Source organism: Pseudophryne corroboree, chromosome 9 (genome assembly GCF_028390025.1).
Source record: "Pseudophryne corroboree isolate aPseCor3 chromosome 9, aPseCor3.hap2, whole genome shotgun sequence".
NCBI lineage: Eukaryota > Metazoa > Chordata > Amphibia > Anura > Myobatrachidae > Pseudophryne > Pseudophryne corroboree.
In genome coordinates this window covers 93,807,327-93,829,068 of record NC_086452.1, presented here as the reverse complement: position 1 = coordinate 93,829,068, position 21,742 = coordinate 93,807,327, and the positions used below count along the sequence as shown (strand labels likewise).

Below are 21,742 nucleotides of genomic sequence, written 5' to 3'. Positions count from 1 at the left end.
CGTCTCAAAAACACCGTCAGGGGTTTTAAAACGCCCGTTTACTTTAGTCGGTCGACACAGACACAGACAGGGACACTGAATCCAGTGTCGACGGTGAATAAACAAACGTATTCCTTATTAGGGCCACACGTTAAGGGCAATGAAGGAGGTGTTACATATTTCTGATACTACAAGTACCACAAAAGAGGGTATTATGTGGGATGTGAAAAAACTACCGTAGTTTTTCCTGAATCAGATAAATTAAATGAAGTGTGTGATGATGCGTGGGTTCCCCCCGATAGAAAATATGGGCGGTATACCCTTTCCCGCCAGAAGTTAGGGCGCGTTGGGAAACACCCCTTAGGGTGGATAAGGCGCTCACACGCTTATCAGAACAAGTGGCGGTACCGTCTATAGATAGGGCCGTCCTCAAGGAGCCAGCTGACAGGAGGCTGGAAAAATATCATAAAAAGTATATACACACATACTGGTGTTATACTGCGACCAGCGATCGCCTCAGCCTGGATGTGCAGAGCTGGGGTGGCTTGGTCGGATTCCCTGACTAAAAATATTGATACCCTTGACAGGGACAGTATTTTATTGACTATAGAGCATTTAAAGGATGTATTTCTATATATGCGAGATGCACAGAGGGATATTTGCACTCTGGCATCAAGAGTAAGTGCGATGTCCATATCTGCCAGAAGATGTTTATGGACACGACAGTGGTCAGGTGATGCAGATTCCAAACGGCACAAAGGTGTATTGCCGTATAAAGGAAGAGGAGTTATTTGGGGTCGGTCCATCGGACCTGGTGGCCACGGCAACTGCTGGAAAATCCACCGTTTTTACCCTAAGTCACATCTCTGCAGAAAAAGACACCGTCTTTTCAGCTTCAGTCCTTTCGTCCCTATAAGAGTCATATCTGCCCAGGGATAGAGGAAAGGGAAGAAGACTGCAGCAGGCAGCCCATTCCCAGGAACAGAAGCGTTCCACCGCTTCTGACAAGCTCTCAGCATGACGCTGAGACCGTACAGGACCCCTGGATCCTACAAGTAGTATCCCAGGGGTACAGTTTGGAATGTCGAGACGTTTCCCCTGCGCAGGCTCCTGAAGTCTGCTTTACCAAGGTCTCCCTCCGACAAGGAGGCAGTATGGGAAAAAATTCACGAGCTGTATTCCCAGCAGGTGATAATTAAATTACCCCTCCTACAACAAGAAAAGGGGGTATTATTCCACACTATATTGTGGTACTGAAGCCAGAAGGCTAGGTGAGACCTATTCTAAATCTAAAAAAATTTGAACACTTACAAAGGTTCAAATCAAGATGGAGTCACTCAGAGCAGTGATAACGAACCGGGAAGAAGGGGACTATCTGGTGTCCCGAGACATCAGGGATGCTTACCTCCATGTCCCAAATTTGCCCTTATCACTAAGGGTACCTCAGGTTCGTGGTACAGAACTGTCACTATCAGTTTCAGACGCTGCCGTTTGGATTGTCTACGGCACCCCGGGTCTTTACCAAGGTAATGGCCGAAATGATGGTTCTTCTTCGAAGAAAAGGCGTCTTAATTATCCCTTACTTGGACGATCTCCTGATAAGGGCAAAGTCCAGGGAACAGTTGGAGGTCGGAGTAGCACTATCTCGGATACTGTTACAACAGCAGGGGTGGATTCTAAATATTCCAAAATCGCAGCTGATCCCGACAACAAGTCTCCTGTGCTTAGGGATGATTCTGGACACAGTCCAGAAAAAGGTGTTTCTCCCGGAAGAGAAAGCCAGGGAGTTATCCGAGCTAGTCAGGAACCTCCTAAAATCAGTGCATCATTGCACAAGGGCCATGGTAAAAAAATGGTGACTTCCTTCGAAGCAATTCCAGTCGGCAGATTTCATGCAAGAACTTTTCAGTGGGATCTGCTGGACAAATGGTCCGGATCGCATCTTCAGATGCATCAGCGGATAACCCTATATCCAAGGACAAGGGTGTCTCTCCTGTGGTGGTTACAGAGTGCTCATCTTCTAGAGGGCCGCAGATTCGGCATTCAGTTTTGGATGTTGGTGACCACGGAGGCCAGCCCGAGAGGCTGGGGAGCAGTCACACAAGGAAAAAATTTCCAGGGAGTGTGATCAAGTCTGGAGATTTTTCTCCACATAAATATAGCTAAGGGTAAATTTATAATGCTCTAAGCTTAGCAAGACCTCTGCTTCAAGGTCAGCCGGTATTGATCCAGTGGGATAAAACATCACGGCAGTCGCCCACGTAAATAGACAGGGCGGCACAAGAAGCAGGAGGGCAGTGGCAAAAACTGCAAGGACTTTTCGCTGGGCGGAAAATCATGTGATAGCACTGTCAGCAGTGTTTCATTCCGGGAATGGAAACTGGGAAGCAGACTTCCTCAGTAGGCACGACCTCCACCCGGCAGAGTGGGAACTTCATGGGGAAGTTTTCCACATAATTGTAAACCGTTGGGAATTACCAAAGGTGGACATGATGGCGTCCCGTCTGAACAAAAAACGGGACAGGTATTGCGCCAGGTTAAGAGACCCTCAGGCAATAGCTGTGGACGTTCTGGTAACACCGTGGGTGTACCAGTCGGTGTATGTGTTCCATCCTCTGCTTTTCATACCTAAGGTACTGAGAATTATAAGACGTAGAGGAGTAAGAACTATACTCATGGCTCCGGATTGGCCAAGAAGGACTTGGTACCCGGAACTTCAAGAGATGCTCACAGAGGACTTATGGCCTCTGCCGCTAAGAAGGGACTTGTTTCAGCAAGTACCATGTCTGTTCCAAGACTTACCGCAGCTGCGTTTGACGGCATGGCGGTGGAACGCCGGATCCTAAGGGAAAAGGCATTCAGGAAGAGGTCATTCCAACCCTGGTCAAAGCCAGAAAGGAGGTGACCGCACAACATTATCACCACATGTGGCGAAAATATGTTGCGTGGTGTGAGGCCAGGAAGGCCCCACGAAGAAATTTCAACTCGGTCGATTCCTGCATTTCTTGCAAACAGGAGTGTCTATGGGCCTCAAATTGGGGTCCATTAAGGTTCAAATTTCGGCCCTGTCGATTTTTCTTCCAGAAAGAATTGGCTTCAGTTCCTGAAGTCCAGAAGTTTGTCAAGGGAGTATTGCATATACAACCCCCTTTTGTGCCTCCAGTGGCACTGTGGGATCTCAACGTAGTTCTGGGATTCCTCAAAACACATTGGTTTAAAACCAGTCAAATCTGTGGATTTGAAGCATCTCACATGAAAAGTGAACATGCTCTTGGACCTGGCCTGGACCAGGCGAGTGTCAAATTGGTGGTTTTTTTCTCAAAAAAGCCCATATCTGTTTGTCCATTCGGACAGGGCAGAGCTGCGGACTCGTCCCCAGTTCTCTCCCTAAGGTGGTGTCAGTGTTTCACCTGAACCAGCTTATTGTGGTGTCTTGCGCCTACTAGGGACTTGGAGGACTCCAAGTTGCTAGATGTGGTCAGGGCCCTGAAAATATAGGTTCCAGGACGGCTGGAGTCAGGAAAACTGACTTGCTGTTATCCTGTATGCACCCAACAAACTGGGTGCTCTTGCTTTTAAGCAGACTTTTGCTAGTTGGATGTGTAATACAATTCAGCTTGCACATTCTGTGGCAGGCCTGCCACAGCCAAAATATGTAAATGCCCATTCCACAAGGAAGGTGGGCTCATCTTGGGCGGCTGCCCGAGGGGTCTCGGCTTTACAACTTTGCCGAGCGGCTATTTAGTCAGGGGCAAACACGTTTGTAAAATCCTACAAATTTGATACCCTGGCTAAGGAGGACCTGGAGTTCTCTCATTCGGTGCTGCAGAGTCATCCGCACTCTCCCGCCCGTTTGGGAGCTTTGGTATAATCCCCATGGTCCTTTCAGGAACCCCAGCATCCACTAGGACGATAGAGAAAATAAGAATTTACTTACCGATAATTCTATTTCTCGGAGTCCGTAGTGGATGCTGGGCGCCCATCCCAAGTGCGGATTATCTGCATTACTTGTACATAGTTACAAAAATCGGGTTATTATTGTTGTGAGCCATCTTTTCAGAGGCTCCGCTGTTATCATACTGTTAACTGGGTTCAGATCACAGGTTGTACAGTGTGATTGGTGTGGCTGGTATGAGTCTTACCCGGGATTCATAAATCCTTCCTTATTGTGTACGCTCGTCCGGGCACAGTACCTAACTGAGGCTTGGAGGAGGGTCATAGGGGGAGGAGCCAGTGCACACCACCTGATCCTAAAGCTTTACTTTTTGTGCCCTGTCTCCTGCGGAGCCGCTATTCCCCATGGTCCTTTCAGGAACCCCAGCATCCACTACGGACTCCGAGAAATAGAATTATCGGTAAGTAAATTCTTATTATTGCCTGACTCTTTTCTCTCCTCTCTCGCTAGTGGCATCCTGTGACTACTGTGACTCTAATTCCTGGTGGACCTGCAGCCCCGTCCTCTACCAGTACTGCTACTGCATCCCCATCACTCTATGCCAGAACGGAGCCCAAAATTGCATAAACTGGTCTGATGAGTACACGTGCAAGAAGTGACATGGGCAGGGTTCCAAGAAATGCCTGTGTATATATATAAATATAGGATATATTCTCTACTTTTGGAAGCCCTGCAGAGAACTCTTGATCGGAGCCTTAACCTGAAATCCAATTAACGGCAGATAAAACTTGCTTTTCAGTTTACATTTCTCATGCCCAAAAATAGACATCATGAGGACATTACTTTGTTTCAGCATCATATTGCTCCAGTGTGAGGTATGAGGTGCGAGGTATGAGAGATGTGGCAGGACTCTGACCTCACCATAGGGCACAGGAAGATAAGGCTTGGTGATTACTCGTTGGCACGTTTTCTGCGTGATGTGAGATACTAAGTAAAAGGACATTACATGAGAAAATAGGGCCCTTTGTACATGACCGCTTACGATCTAAAGCAGGCATTCTCAACCTGTCCTCAAGGCAGACTAAAAGTGCAGGTTTTTGTGACATCCAGGCTGCAGCACAGATGGTTAAATCAAAATAACTGAGATACTAATTAAGCCACCTGTGGTCAAGCATGAATCTCACTAAAACCTTGACTGTAAAGGTGGGTACACACCAGTAGATATATCTGCAGATCAATTGATCTGCAGATATATCTATGTACGGATCGGGCAGTGTGCTGTGCATACACACTACCCGATCCGTTGGGGGACTGACATCATGAACTGGGTCAATCACCCCCGGGCGCCGCAGCATGTGTAGGGCGGTCGGACGACCGCCCCGTACACACAGCGACGCACCAATATATCGTTAGATATATTGGCCGTCGGCTGTGCTGCGCAGCCGACGCGATACGTCTGTGAACGACGGAGTTCACAGACGTATCGCCCGTACACACTGGCCGACGCTCCCGCGATATATCGGCCGTTCAAGAGAACGGCCGATATATCGACCAGTGTGTACGGGCCTTTAGTGTGCCTTGTAGACCAAGGTTGGAAATGCCTGATCTAAAGGGTTCTTATACCTTCAGTTCCACTTACTATTTGTTGCTGCACCCACTGTGTCCTCTGGCCCTCATTCCGAGTTGTTCGCTCGGTATTTTTCATCGCATCGCAGTGAAAATCCGCTTAGTACGCATGCGCAATGTTCGCACTGCGACTGCGCCAAGTAACTTTACTATGAAGAAAGTAATTTTACTCACGGCTTTTTCTTCGCTCCGGCGATCGTAATGTGATTGACAGGAAATGGGTGTTACTGGGCGGAAACACGGCGTTTCAGGGGCGTGTGGCTGAAAACGCTACCGTTTCCGGAAAAAACGCAGGAGTGGCCGGGGAAACGGTGGGAGTGCCTGGGCGAACGCTGGGTGTGTTTGTGACGTCAACCAGGAACGATAAGCACTGAAATGATCGCACAGGCAGAGTAAGTCTGGAGCTACTCAGAAACTGCTAAGTAGTTAGTAATCGCAATATTGCGAATACATCGGTCGCAATTTTAAGAAGCTAAGATTCACTCCCAGTAGGCGGCGGCTTAGCGTGTGTAACTCTGCTAAATTCGCCTTGCGACCGATCAACTCGGAATGAGGGCCTCTGTTTCTTTCTGTTGTTCTACATTTGCACTCTGTCCACAAATTTGTGTCCATGATTCCACGGTTCCATGGTTCTGTGCAATATGCTGGAAAGGGAATCCAGTGAGGAGCATAGGAAAGGTGAGAGGACCAGTTACAGCACGGACTAATGAGGAGCTCTGGGATCTTAACCTCCCATCTGCAGGTATTCCCAGCTCTGAGCTGCAGATTAGGCTTCCCTGGTCCTCTTCTGGGGAGAAACAGTCACCTGGTCCTGTGCAGAGGCCCCATATAATCTCTAACATCCGGCAGATGTAACATGCCTACCACTGGTCCACCACTGGAATACTTCCATATATTAGTCATGGTAGATTAGTCACATCAGGCTATATCCTGCAGCTTCGCTCACGTTTCTTTATTGATGTACACTGTAAATAATAAAACGCATACTGTACTGCATATGACTGTTACATGCTTTTCCGATTATCAAATAAACTTGTATATTTCTTTATGATTGTAAAGTTAAAATGGGTACTCTAGGGGTTATTTAGGTCAATAACCCCGACGGCGGTAGTGTGATCGCATTGGCTGCGAATGCCTCTGCCTAGATTGACAGGCAGAGGTGTTCGTGGGGCGGAGCGGGGAAAAATAAGAATTTACTCACCGGTAATTCTATTTCTCGTAGTCCGTAGTGGATGCTGGGAACTCCGTAAGGACCATGGGGAATAGCGGGCTCCGAAGGAGGATGGGCACTCTAGAAAGATTTATGACTACCTGGTGTGCACTGGCTCCTCCCACTATGACCCTCCTCCAAGCCTCAGTTAGGACACTGTGCCCGGACGAGCTGACATAATAAGGAAGGATTTAGAATCCCGGGTAAGACTCATACCAGCCACACCAATCACACCGTACAACTCGTGATACTATATCCAGTTTGACAGTATGAAAACAACTGAGCCTCTCAACAGATGGCTCAACAATAACCCTTTAGTTAACAATAACTATTTACAAGTATTGCAGACAATCCGCACTTGGGATGGGCGCCCAGCATCCACTACGGACTACGAGAAATAGAATTACCGGTGAGTAAATTCTTATTTTCTCTGACGTCCTAGTGGATGCTGGGAACTCCGTAAGGACCATGGGGATTATACCAAAGCTCCCAAACGGGCGGGAGAGTGCGGATGACTCTGCAGCACCGAATGAGAGAACTCCAGGTCCTCCTCAGCCAGGGTATCAAATTTGTAGAATTTTGCAAACGTGTTTGCCCCTGACCAAGTAGCTGCTCGGCAAAGTTGTAAAGCCGAGACCCCTCGGGCAGCCGCCCAAGATGAGCCCACCTTCCTTGTGGAATGGGCATTTACAGATTTTGGCTGTGGCAGGCCTGCCACAGAATGTGCAAGCTGAATTGTACTACAAATCCAGCGAGCAATAGACTGCTTAGAAGCAGGAGCACCCAGCTTGTTGGGTGCATACAGGATAAACAGCGAGTCAGATTTTCTGACTCCAGCCGTCCTGGAAACATATATTTTCAGGGCCCTGACAACGTCTAGCAACTTGGAGTCCTCCAAATCCCTAGTAGCCGCAGGCACCACAATAGGCTGGTTCAGGTGAAACGCTGACACCACCTTAGGGAGAAATTGGGGACGAGTCCTCAATTCTGCCCTATCCATATGGAAAATCAGATAAGGGCTTTTACATGATAAAGCCGCCAATTCTGACACTCGCCTGGCTGAAGCCAATGCCAATAACATGACCACTTTCCACGTGAGATATTTCAGATCCACGGTTTTTAGTGGCTCAAACCAATGTGATTTTAAGAAACTCAACACCACGTTGAGATCCCAAGGTGCCACAGGAGGCACAAACGGGGGCTGAATATGCAGCACTCCTTTCACAAATGTCTGAACTTCAGGTACTGAAGCTAGTTCTTTTTGAAAGAAAATCGACAGAGCCGAGATCTGTACTTTAATGGAGCCTAGTTTTAGGCCCATATTCACTCCTGCTTGCAGGAAATGCAAAAATCGACCTAGTTGAAATTCCTCTGTTGGGGCCTTTTTGGCCTCGCACCATGCAACATATTTTCGCCATATGCGGTGATAATGCTTTGCCGTAACATCTTTCCTGGCCTTAATAAGCGTAGGAATGACTTCTTCCGGAATACCCTTTTCCTTTAGGATCCGGTGTTCAACCGCCATGCCGTCAAACGCAGCCGCGGTAAGTCTTGGAACAGACAGGGCCCCTGCTGTAGCAGGTCCTGTCTGAGCGGTAGAGGCCACGGGTCCTCTGAGAGCATCTCTTGAAGTTCCGGGTACCACGCTCGTCTTGGCCAATCCGGAACCACGAGAATTGTGTTTACTCCTCGCTTTCTTATTATTCTCAATACCTTTGGTATGAGAGGCAGAGGAGGGAACACATAAACCGACTGGTACACCCACGGTGTCACTAGAGCGTCCACAGCTACCGCCTGAGGGTCCCTTGACCTGGCGCAATATCTTTTTAACTTTTTGTTGAGGCGGGACGCCATCATGTCCACCTGTGGTTTTTCCCAACGGTTTACCAGCATCTGGAAGACTTCTGGATGAAGTCCCCACTCTCCCGGGTGGAGGTCGTGTCTGCTGAGGAAGTCTGCTTCCCAGTTGTCCACTCCCGGAATGAACACTGCTGACAGTGCTAGTACATGATTCTCCGCCCATCGGAGGATTCTTGTGGCTTCTGCCATCGCCATCCTGCTTCTTGTGCCGCCCTGTCGATTTACATGGGCGACTGCCGTGATGTTGTCTGACTGGATCAGCACCGGCTGGTGTAGGAGCAGGGATTTTGCTTGACTTAGGGCATTGTAGATGGCCCTTAGTTCCAGAATATTTATGTGAAGGGAAGTCTCCTGACTCGACCATAGTCCTTGGAAGTTTCTTCCCTGTGTGACTGCCCCCCAGCCTCGAAGGCTGGCATCCGTGGTCACCAGGACCCAGTCCTGTATGCCGAACCTGCGGCCCTCTAGAAGATGGGCACTCTGCAGCCACCACAGTAGAGACACCCTGGTTCTTGGAGACAGGGTTATTAAGCGATGCATCTGAAGATGCGATCCGGACCACTGGTCCAACAGGTCCCACTGAAAGATTCTGGCATGGAACCTGCCGAAGGGAATTGCTTCGTAAGAAGCCACCATCTTTCCCAGGACCCGCGTGCAGCGATGCACTGATACCTGTTTTGGCTTCAGGAGGTCTCTGACTAGAGATGACAACTCCCTGGCTTTCTCCTCCGGGAGAAACACTTTTTTCTGGACTGTATCCAGAATCATACCCAGGAACAGTAGCCGTGTCGTCGGAACCAGCTGTGACTTTGGGATATTCAGAATCCAGCCGTGCTGGTGCAGCACCTCCTGAGATAGTGCTACTCCCACCAACAACTGTTCCTTGGACCTCGCTTTTATTAGGAGATCGTCCAAGTACGGGATAATTAAAACTCCCTTTTTTCGAAGGAGTATCATCATTTCCGCCATAACCTTGGTAAATACCCTCGGTGCCGTGGACAGTCCAAACGGCAGCGTCTGGAATTGGTAATGGCAATCCTGTACCACAAATCTGAGGTACTCCTGGTGAGGATGGTAAATGGGGACATGCAAGTAAGCATCCTTGATGTCCAGGGATACCATGTAATCCCCCTCTTCCAGGCTTGCAATAACCGCCCTGAGCGATTCCATCTTGAACTTGAATTTTTTTATGTATGTGTTCAAGGATTTCAAATTTAAAATGGGTCTCACCGAACCGTCCGGTTTTGGTATCACAAATAGTGTGGAATAGTAACCCCGGCCTTGTTGAAGTAGGGGTACCTTGATTATCACCTGCTGGGAATACAGCTTGTGAATTGCCGCTAGCACCGCCTCCCTGTCTGAGGGAGCAATCGGCAAGGCAGATTTTAGGAACCGGTGGGGTGGAGACGCCTCGAATTCCAGTTTGTACCCCTGAGATACTATTTGAAGGATCCAGGGATCCACCTGTGAGCGAGCCCACTGATCGCTGAAATTCTTGAGGCGGCCCCCCACCGTACCAGGCTCCGCCTGTGGAGCCCCACCGTCATGCGGCGGACTTGGCAGAAGAAGCGGGGGAGGACTTTTGCTCCTGGGAACCTGCTGTTTGTTGCATCCTTTTTCCCCTACCTCTGCCTCTGGATAGAAAAGACCCGCCTTTTCCACGCCTGTTTTTCTGGGTCCGAAAGGACTGAACCTGATAAAACGGCGCCTTCTTAGGCTGTGAGGGGACATGGGGTAAAAATGCTGACTTCCCAGACGTTGCTGTGGAAACTAGGTCCGAGAGACCATCCCCAAATAATTCCTCACCCTTATTAAGCCTCTCCTAGCAGAAATGGACAATGCACTAACTTTAGATGCCAGTCGGCAGATTTCCCTCTGTGCATCTCTCATATATAAGTCTTTTATATGGTCTATGGTTAACAGGATCGTGTCTCTGTCTAATGTGTCAATATTTTCTGACAGTTTATCTGACCACGCAGCGGCAGCACTGCACATCCAAGCTGACGCAATAGCTGGCCTAAGTATAATGCCTGAGTGTGTATATACAGACTTCATGATCGCCTCCTGCTTTCTATCAGCAGGTTCCTTGAGGGCGGCCGTATCCGGAGACGGTAGTGCCACCTTTTTAGACAAACGTGTGAGCGCTTTATCCACCCTAGGAGGTGTTTCCCAACGTGACCTATCCTCTGGCGGGAAAGGGAACGCCATTAGTACCTTCTTAGGAATTACCAATTTTTTTATCAGGGAAAGCCCACGCTTCTTCACACACTTCATTTAATTCATCTGATGGGGGAAAAACTACGGGTAGTTTTTTCTCCCCAAACAGAATACCCTTTTTAGTGGTACCTGTATTTATATCAGAAATGTGTAACACCTCTTTCATTGCCTCAATCATGCAGTGAATGGCCTTAGTGGGCATCAGGTTAGACTCATCGTCGTCGACACTGGTGTCAGTATCAGTGTCGACATCTGGGTCTGAGGTAGCAGGCGTTTTAGAGCCCCTGATGACCTGTGCGACGCCTGGACAGGCACGAGCTGAGAAGTCGGCTGTCCCACATTTGGCATGTCGTCAAATTTCTTATCATAAGCTCAACCACTCAGGTGTCTGCCCCGCAGGGGGTGACATCCCTTCTAAAGGCATCTGCTCCGTCTCCACATCATTATCCTCATCAAACATGTCGACACAGCCGTACCAACACACCGCACACACACAAGGAATGCTCCAACAGAGGACAGGACCCACAAAAGCCCTTTGGGGGGACAGAGTGAGAGTATGCCAGCACACACCAGAGCGCTATATAATGCAGGGACTAACTGAGTTATGTCCCCTATAGCTGCTTTTTCTATATAATTTATACAGCGCCTAAATTTAGTGCCCCCCCTCTCTTTTTTTTTTTTACCCTTTTCTGTAGTGTAGACTGCAGGGGAGAGCCAGGGAGCTTCCTTCCAGCGGATCTGTGAAGGAGAAATGGCGCCAGTGTGCTGCAGGAGATAGCTCCGCCCCTTTTCCGCTGACTATTCTCCCGCTTTTTTCTGGATTCTGGCAGGGGTATTTTCCACATATATAGCCTCTGGGGCTATATATTGTGGTATTTTTGCCAGCCAAGGTGTTAAAAATTGCTTCTCAGGGCGCCCGCCCCCCCAGCGCCCTGCACCCTCAGTGACCGGAGTGTGAAGTGTGTGTGAGGAGCAATGGCGCACAGCTGCAGTGCTGTGCGCTACCTTGGTGAAGACTGATGTCTTCTGCCGCCGATTTTCCGGACCTCTTCTTGCTTCTGGCTCTGTAAGGGGGATGGCGGCGCGGCTCCGGGACCGAACACCAAGGACTGGGCCTGCGGTCGATCCCTCTGGAGCTAATGGTGTCCAGTAGCCTAAGAAGCCCAATCCGGCTGCAAGCAGGCGAGTTCGCTTCTTCTCCTCTTAGTCCCTCGCTGCAGTGAGCCTGTTGCCAGCAGGTCTCACTGAAAATAAAAAACCTAAATCTATACTTTCTTTCTAAGGGCTCAGGAGAGCCCCTAGTGTGCATCCAACCTCGGCCGGGCACAAAATCTAACTGAGGCTTGGAGGAGGGTCATAGTGGGAGGAGCCAGTGCACACCAGGTAGTCATAAATCTTTCTAGAGTGCCCAGCCTCCTTCGGAGCCCGCTATTCCCCATGGTCCTTACGGAGTTCCCAGCATCCACTAGGACGTCAGAGAAATGGGGGCGGCTGCGTGACCTCACACACAGCCACTCCAATCTAAAAAATGGCGGCGGACCTCCTGCATACGCAGCCTAGCTGCCGCTGCAGAGGACCGTCCACAGTTGGTGCAACCGCAATTACGGTCACAGCTGCTGGGCAGGCCATTCCGCATGCTGGGCGGCCACCAGCATGCGAAAGAACGGATTGCAGATTCTGCTTTTTTAGCAATCTGCAATCCGTACTGAATAACCCCGTCTGTCTTTAGAGCGAAGTGGTGCACTCATTGCAGGCCCATGGATTCAAACGTAAAAAACTGACACCCTAATAAACTTTAAAAAACTCATGTTGACATTTTCAGATGTCGACCTTTTGCGCTTGTGTCAACCTTTTTCTCAGGTTAACCTTGTGCAAGTCAACATTTTGGGGTCGACCTAGACCGTGTCGACCCAATGACCCATACCTGTTAAAATGAATGTACTGTAGGGTGTGTATCAGCAAACACAACTGACTTGTTAGTACTGTATGATGCTTTCAAATAAATATAAAAGGTGCATTGCTGATGTGAACCCATTTTCCTTGGATTACTGCAGTCTCCAATTTTGCCAGAGACATCCGAGTTTGAATAACACAGTCACCATGGTGCTTGGTGGTCAGGGACGAATTCGCTTTACTGAAATCTTTTGTGCTGTCCGTCCAGAGTGCCGCTAGAAAGACGGAACAGGCTGCAGTGTTTCAGGTACCTGGTAGATACACTCTATTAGGAAATGTACCAAACAAAATTAAAAATATGGAAATATTATTAAAAAAAACAACAAACATACTGGGTCTATCACATTTAAAATACATGTTGTTTAAACAGAAAACACATTTAGCAAAATAGAATTTATTATGTGCCGAGAACATAACAATACAATTAAAACTAACAAACTTTACTGTGGGACCTTAAGCATACATGGAGGCATCCAGGCACTTTTTCAATGATTGTCTAGTTCCATTCGGCTCTCCATTCAATATTCATTAGCACGTTCGGTGAGATTAACATTCTGTAGATCAGGGCCATTTCATGTAGCAGTTATTACCCAGCTAAAATATAGGTAAGTAAACGGTGGCTCCACAGCAATGGTGGAACTACAGGTGCAAGCATGCCCTGTAAGAAAAAACACTGAGCTGCTGTTACCAGTTATGTTCTTATGTAAGACGCCGGATTCCATTCAAACGTTGTGGTGGAACCTATGAAATCCTAACATCATGTAGCCACTTTCTGCTGAATTTTTAATTAGGAGATGTTTAAAAGCTTGGAAAGAAAAGTGGAGAGATAAAGGGGTATATTCAATTAAAGTCGGATCCATTCCGACATGTATTTGTCGGAATGGATCCGACAACCCCTATTCAATCCCATCTTAATTCGACTTTTTCAAGTCGAACTTAGATGGGACGCAGAGGAGGAGAGGGGGAGAGGGGGCGAGCCACGGGGAGACCAGCGGGGGGACAGCCGGCGGGCATACAGGGAAGATCAGCGCTACAGTAGCGCTGCAGGAGGATGTCACACAGCCGCCTGACCTCACGGCAGCTTCCACCCAGCTCCAGCAGCGTGGCCCCGTTTTCGACACAAGCATGTGGACCGGCAGCTATTCCGCCGATTCACGTGCTTTTTCGACAAGTCGAATTCAGCGACTTGTCGAAAAATTTGGGGAAATATTGAATAGGTCGAATCAGGATTCGACCTTAAAAAGTCGAAAACTGCCGTCTTTTCGACAGACGGCAGTTTTCGACTTCAATTGAATATACCCCAAAGTATTAACCAATCAGTTCCTAAATGACATTTTTCAAACAGCCTATAAAATGACAGTTAAAAGCTGATTGGTTGGTGCTTTCTCGCTCTCCAAGTTTTGATACATTTCCCTCTTAGACTTAAATCTGAATGAACCACAGTGGGTAAAGCAGGGGCGTTTTAAGAGAGGAGGAGGCCCGTGTGCATCCTTCTGCATCAGGGGCCCTCTCCTCTCTGACCGAGGCACAAGGTTTTAATACTTACCTCTCCGGAGTCCCCCGTCGGTGCCAACCTTCTCTGCAGCGGCAATAGAGTCTGAGCACAGACTCTATTGCGCATGCGCAGATCTCAGGAACATGTTGCAGCGGCCATTTTCCCAAATATTTTCCTAATGTGCGTGCGCAAAACTCCGAAAAAATGGCCACCGTGCCACATTTCCGGAGTTTTTAGCAGGCGCAATAGAGTTTGTTTCCCCTAGTGTTCAGACTCTATTGCACTGCCGAGAAGGGATGGCTCCGACGGGGGACTCCAGAGAAGTAAGTATTAAACAAATGGGTGCAGTGTGTGGGGTTGGCCCCCCTGGACCTGTGTGCCTCGCACATACTGCACACATTATAGATACGCCAATAGGGTGAAGATAAATGCACAAATGACCAGTTGTCTATGTCTTTGTCACAGAGAGTCTCTCTCTCCCTGTCCCCATGCAACGTGTAACCTAACTGCAGTGACAGTACTTTGCAATCCCACATTCAGCACCAGCAATGAATAGAGTATGGGCAGTATTATTGCTGGATGTGATAGAGGTTTCCCCTAGGAAGCACCGTAAAACCTTGTGTCTGAGGTCTCTAGAGTTCTGCTCTGTGGAGAGATAGCCACCTTTCCTCTCAGTAGGAGTTCAGCAGGTTCCAGTCGTCTGTAGTGAGAGCCACACGTGACCTCTTTGCAGACGGAGCAGAGGGAAGAACGTCTGGAGTTTTGCCTTCAAGAGATCTTTTTGCTGCAAAATGTTCGGAGTTAGATTCGGAGGGGACAAGATCCTGGTCTCCTGCCACCGGCCTGTGAAACTGAAGATTTGTGGTGCATGTTGCTGATGGTGTAACTTGTAAGACGCATTTCTCCATAGTTTGGTGATTCGACTTATCTTTTCCATCTACATAAAAAACAACATAATTTATCACACTCATGTGGGCTACAAGTAACTGTGCACCTTGGTAAAACCATGCTGCACTGCAGGTGGGACAGACGTAACATGTGCAGAGTGGGTTACATGTGGGAGGGGCGTGTCCTAGCTCAAATCTAAATTGTATTATAAATATAAAGCTGTCCAGCATTTGTAGGCTACATGCAGAAGCAGCCAGTATTTACCCTGCATGCAAAAACATAAATGAATTTGCACTCCTTGCATTGGTTTATCCAGACACAAAGTTACTTGTTATTTTTGATTTCCTCCCAACTCAGAAGTTAGATAATAGTCATCAGTGGCATATCTATAGTGTGTGCGGTGCCCACGGGCCCTGGGGTTCAGGGGGGCCCACACTGCACACCCTGAACCCATTTTTGAAATACTCACCTCTCCGAAGTCCCCCCTGGCGGTAGCATCTTTCCTCAAATCTCCAGTAAATGGCGCTGCGGCCATTTTTCCGGAGATTTGCGCATGCGCAGTAAGAAAATATCTGGAAAAATGGATGCCGCATCAATTCCCCGGAGATTTGTGCATGTGCAATAGAGTCTGTGCACCCTCTAGTACTCAGACTCTATTACGCTGACAGGCGCCGGCTGCAGAGGAGGGGGTCCCGACGGAGGAGGTTGGACACGGGCCTCTTCCTCTGTTAAGACGTCCGTGATAGCCATTATGTATTAAAGAGCAGTAAATGAAAAGCAAAGCTTTCACAATGGAATACATTCTTGATACTGAGCTGCATAAACAGTAAATAATGATATATAATTAGTAAATATATAAATGATAATAAAAGTCTTTCCAAACCCTTATATCTTTTACACATAGAACTTCCATATAAGAAAGCTCTATGTTTAGTGTATGATAGAATAGTGTGTGTGCATACAATCACGTGCCCACCTTAAATGGGTAAATGGTTATTTGAAACACTTACAGAATTGTTGTGCTGCAGTCCAGGATTTCAGGATTTCCTTTGGCTTAATGGCAGATGCTACAAATTGATCCCACTGCCTGAAAAGCTGAAATAGAAGATAAGGTTTCAATCTAGTTTTGCCAGTCTCCACATACTAAGTTCAGTCCCAAAATTCCTCCAGTGGCTTCAAGAGTCATATTAAAGCCAGCAACTTCTATACGTTCTCAAAAAAACAGGGGCACTGGGAAAGAAGATCTGTTTGAGGGAGACACCTTCACTGGTGACATAGAGGTAAAATAACTTGTGGACCAGGATCACCTCGGCCAATGTGGGGTGATGACCAATGCCTGGTTCCTGTCCAAAGAATTTAGTGGGTCAGAGGAGTCAGGTGAAAGAAGTAAATTAAATGGAATGGCCTAGCAACAACCTGGCTCTGTGGAGAGTTCCCGGCCAAGCTAGGATGCCAGCAGATCCCAATCTGGAGAATTCATCTTGAATCGCTCATGAAAGAATACAGGAGGGGATGTACCAAGTCTTAGAGAAAGAGAAAGTGGAGAGAGAAAGTACCAACTAATCAGCTCATAGTTGTCATTTACCTTCTCTCTCTTCAAAGTTTGATACATCTCCTCTACAGTTCCATAAAGGGCATTTTCATCCACCTCAGGATGAAACACACTATCCTGGGTGGTCTTCAGTTTGCCGGCTGTCGGGATCCCGGCGCACAGTATACCGGCGCCGGAATCCCGACAGCCGGCATACCGACACTTTTTCTCCCTCTTGGGGGTCCACGACCCCCCTGGAGGGAGAATAGCCACCGTGCCCGCAGTGTGGTGGCAAGGGGCTCATTTGCGCTCGCCACGCTGTCGGTATGCCGGCGCCGGTATGCTGGTCGCCGGGAGCCCGGCCGCCGGCATACCCTACTACACCCCACTATCCCTCTTTGCCAGAAAGTGGTTGTAATAAAATAACAGATCCCTCTAATGTCCAGTAATGGGATAAAGATCTGGAACAATCAGAAATTCTGCAATTGCAGAGCAGACGCATTTCACCACAGCGATGCCACTAGATCCTAATGAATCATTGGGTGTAGGTGGCAGTTATATAGTGTAATGCCAAACTTCCTATCTAGATCTAATCTCTATCACCTGTATCAACATGTGGCACCTGCTACACTGCAATCCTCTATGGAAGCCTGTCTAGCTTTGGTTTAATTTCTAATTTAATTCTATTTATTTGATTAAGTAAAAATCAGGAGCTATGCTAATAAAAGAGCAAGCAAGCAGTAATGAATACACTTGGCAAGGCCTTCATAGGAGAACAATACGGCTCACACACAGCTACCTGCTCAGCCCAGCCCTGAGTCCTGCAGTCCACATGGTCAAACTGGGCTAAGGGACCCTTAGAATGATGCAGGCCTGTCCTCGTCTGTATTCTCCTACATGTTGCAAAGTGATCCTAAAACAAACACAAAACACAGACGAGTCAATTAGGCAAAACCTCTGTAACACATTTATTATGGAAACATCTTTAAGTAGTTTTAGTTTTATTCTATTTTTAAAGGTTACAAGATGCTTTGCATACTGGAGCTACAATATGTGTACTTTATATGTTTGGTGGCCCTATCTAAATTCCAGTCATAAAGGAAACTTATGTTCCTATTTATCTATTTGTAGGCCACTTTATTCTGCAGATCAATCTACGGCAGATGTATTACACCAGTAGAAGTGATAAAGTGGGAAGCGGTTAAAATAGGATTTTAATACCTACCGGTAAATCCTTTTCTCATAGTCCATAAGGGATATTGGGGGAAACTAGTACGATGGGGTATAGATGGGGTCCAAAGGAGCCTGTGCACTTTAAATTTCTTCAACAAGGAGTGCTGGCTCCTCCCCTCTATGCCCCCTCCCACAGGCAATTATAGGTAAAAACGTGCCCAAAGGAGAAAGGACATATATGAGAGAAGGAATACGATAACAAAGGGTGGTGAGATTTACACACCAGCACACCACAAACATATAACAACCAGAAACGGCTGGCAACAGCAACAGCTGAACAGGTAACTATAGAACAAGAACCTGCAGAAAAGTAACGCACTGAGGCGGGCGCCCAATATCCCTTATGGACTACGAGAAAAGGATTTACCAGTAGGTATTAAAATCCTATTTTATCTAGCATCCATAAGGGATATTGGGGGAAACTACTACGATGGGGACATCCCAAAGCTTCCAGAACGGGCGGAAACGTGCGGAGACTGCTGCAGCACTGCCTGCCCAAACTGGGTATCCTCTTCGTCCAGGGTATCAAACTTGTAGAACTTCACAAAGGTGTTCTTCCCCGACCAGGTAGCAGCTCGGCATAATTGCAGGGCCGAGACTCCACGGGCAGCCGCCCAGGAAGAGCCCACTGATCTTGTAGAGTGGGCCTTCAGAAACTTAGGAACAGGTAAGGCTGCCGACACATAGACCTGTTGGATAGTAAGCCGAATCCAAGCAAAACGAGCAATGGACTGCTTTGAAGCAGGGAAACCCTTTTTCTGCGCATCATAGAGCACGAACAAGGAATCCGTCTTTCTGACCCGAGCCGTGCGCTTGACATAGATCTTCAAGGCACGCACAGCATCCAATGCCTTCGGAGGAGCAGAAGCATCAGAACTGGATGGAATTACAATAGGGTGATTCAGGTGAAACGCGGAGACAACCTTCGGCAGGAACTGCTGTCTAGTCCGGAGCTCTACTCTGTCCTCGTTAAAGACCAAGTACGGACTTTTACACGATAAGGCCCCCAATTTCGAGACACGTCAAGCAGAAGCCAGGGCCAGTAACATCACCGTCTTCCACGTGAGGTACTTATCTTCTACCGTCATCAGAGGTTCAAACCAGGAGGACTGTAGAAATTTCAACACTACATCCAAATCCCAGGGATCCGTAGGCGGCACAAAGGGAGGTTGTATGTGGAGTACCCCTTGCAAGAAGGTCTGAATTTCCGGTAACACCGCCAATTTCTTCTGAAAGAAAATTGAGAGAGCTGAAATCTGGACCTTAATGGAACCCAGATGTAAGCCCTTATCCACACCAGCCTGCAGGAAACGTCCCAATTGAAACTCTGCAGGCGGATACGTGAATTCCTCGCACCAAGAGACATATCTCCTCCAGATATGATGATAGTGTTTTGACGTCTCAGGTTTCCTGGCCTGAACCATAGTTGCAATAACCTTCTTGGAAAGGCCCTTGTGAGCTAGGACATTCCGCTCAACCTCCATGCCGTCAAACAAAGTCTCCGTAATTCCGGGTAGACGAACGGTCCTTATTGAAGAAGATGTCTTCTGAGTAGTAGAGGCCAAGGGTCTTCGACGAACATGTCCAGAAGATCCGCGTACCACACCCTCCGAGGCCAATCTGGAGCAATTAGAATTGCCTGGACACCTTGATTCCTTATTCGTTTTAGCACCCTTGGAGCAATGGGATCGGAGGAAATAGGTATACCAGCCGATACGGACAAGGTGACTCCAGTGCATTCGCTGCCCTCGCCTGAGGGTCCCTGGTCCATGAGCAATACCAGGGAAGTTTCTTGTTGAGACGAGAAGCCATCATGTCTATTTGTGGGCAACCCCACCGGTCGATGATCTGCTGGAACACCAGATGGTGGAGCCCGCACTCCTCCTTGTGGGGATCGTGACGACTCAGGAAGTCCATCTCCCAGTTGTCCACACCCGGAATGAAGATTGCTGACATGGCTCTTGCATTTATTTCCGCGCAGCGGAGTATCTTTGACACCTCTTGCATGCAGGCTCTGTTTTTTGTCCATCCTTGTCGATTGATATACGTCACCGCCGTGGCGTTGTCCGACTGTACCTGGATCGCTTGATCCTTGAGCAGAGGCGATGCCTGAAGCAGAGCATTGTAGATCGCCCGAAGTTCCAGAATGTTGATTGGAAGGAGGCTTTAGTGGGCTGCCACCTGCCCCGGAACTGCGCCCCTTGGGTGACAGCTCCCCATCCTCTCAGACTCACATCCGTCGTGAGGAGGGTCCAATCCTGAATCCCTAAACTCCTGCCCTCCAGGAGATTGGAGGACTGAAGCCACCACAGGAGGAAAATCCTGGCCTGAGGTGACAGCTGAATTATCCGGTTCATCTGGAGATGTGATCCGGACCACTTGCTCAGGAGATCCAACTGAAACGTTCTGGCATGGACCCTCCCATATTGGATTGCCTCATAGGAGGCAACCATCTTCCCCAACAATCTTATGCAGAGACGTATGGACACCAGAGTAGGGCGGAGCCTTGTCCTCTGGTAGAAACACCTTCTGTGCCACAGTATCCAGCAACATCTCTAGGAACAGGTGCCTCTGAGTTGGCTCCAGGTGCGATTTCTGTAAGTTGAGGATCCATCCATGGTCCGACAGAAGACGAATGGTGCGGTCGATATGGAACAACAAAAGCTCCCTGAATCTTTCCTTTATCAGAAGATCGTCTTGATAAGGCACCACATTGATCCCCTGGATCCGGAGCTGAAGCATCATCTTCGCCATCACCTTCGTGAATACCCTCTGGGCTGTTGACAGGCCGAAGGGTAGTGCCTGGAATTGGAAGTGATCGTCCAGCAGGGCAAACCGCAGGTACGCCTGATGAGGAGGCCAAATCGGAACATGGAGATAGGCATCCTTGATATTCAAGGAGACCATAAATTCCTGTTCTTCCACGCCCGCAATCACTGCACGCAGGGATTCCATCTTGAACATGAACACCTTTAAATAAGGATTTAAGATTCAGAATGGGTCTGACCGAACCGCCCGGCTTCGGCACCACAAACAGGTTTGATTAAAACCCCCTGCTGCTTTGCGGTAGTGGTACTGGAACAATGACGTGGGACAGGACCAATTTTTGGATAGCCTGTTGCAATGTAACTTGCATATCCTCCAAAGCTGGTAAGCTTGGTTTGAAAAATCGTTGGGGGGGACGGGGACGGGGGGTTGGGTTTGGAGTACTGTCGAACTCCAGCTTGTAGCCTTGGGAAACAAGGTCCCTGACTCAGGAATCCTGGCAGGATGTCTCCCAGAACTCCAGCTTGTAGCCTTGAGAAACAACCTCTCTGACCCAGGCATCCTGGCAGGAGGTCTCCCAGATGCAGCTGAAGTGACACAATTAAGCTCCCACCTCGAGATCCCCTCGCGGTGGGTGGGCCTGGCCGTCATGCTGGGGCTTTAGTGGAAGCAGAACTGGTGGACTGTTCCCGGGGACTGGTACTTTCAGGTTTTCTGGAATTACCTCTGGTACCTCTAGCCGCATTGGAGGCACCTCTGGCCTTTGATCGAAATGTGCGAGACCGAAAGGACTGGACAGATGGTCCCGGATAGGAACGTCTCGCCGGCAGGGCCCCAGAGGGCAGAAACATGGATTTCCCGGCAGTAACCTTGGAAATCCAGGCATCCAACTCAACCCCTAAAAAGCCATTCCCCAGAAAAGGGGAGGGACTCCACATTACGTTTGGATTCTGCGTCCGCAATCCACTGACGCAACCACAAGGCCCTGAGCGCCGACACCGCCATGGCCGACGTCCAAGCATTTATGTTCCCCATCTCCTTGAGGGAATCACAGGACACGGATAGTGTCCTGAATGTGTTTCAAGAGGG

General features: G+C 48.4%; 2 protein-coding genes across 4 annotated transcripts in view; one reads left to right on the top strand and one right to left on the bottom strand.

Annotated features, from left to right (window-relative positions):
* LDLRAD1 (low density lipoprotein receptor class A domain containing 1) overlaps window positions 1–6,548 on the top strand; it is a 67,403-nt gene extending 60,855 nt beyond the window's left edge. The window contains exon 6 of the mRNA XM_063939632.1: window positions 4,385–6,548. Coding sequence (XP_063795702.1) covers window positions 4,385–4,533 — 149 coding nt within the window. The 3' untranslated portion in view covers window positions 4,534–6,548. The remainder of the gene's footprint in view (window positions 1–4,384) is intronic.
* Window positions 6,549–13,118: 6,570 nt separating this feature from the next.
* The window catches only part of LRRC42 (leucine rich repeat containing 42), a 59,897-nt gene continuing 51,273 nt past the window's right edge, over window positions 13,119–21,742 (bottom strand). For all 3 annotated transcript variants that reach the window (XM_063939627.1, XM_063939629.1, XM_063939628.1), the window contains exons 6-8: window positions 17,454–17,567; window positions 16,134–16,218; window positions 13,119–15,172 (exon numbers count right to left, since the gene is read on the bottom strand). In XM_063939627.1, coding sequence (XP_063795697.1) covers window positions 14,907–15,172; window positions 16,134–16,218; window positions 17,454–17,567 — 465 coding nt within the window. In that variant the 3' untranslated portion in view covers window positions 13,119–14,906. The remainder of the gene's footprint in view (window positions 15,173–16,133; window positions 16,219–17,453; window positions 17,568–21,742) is intronic.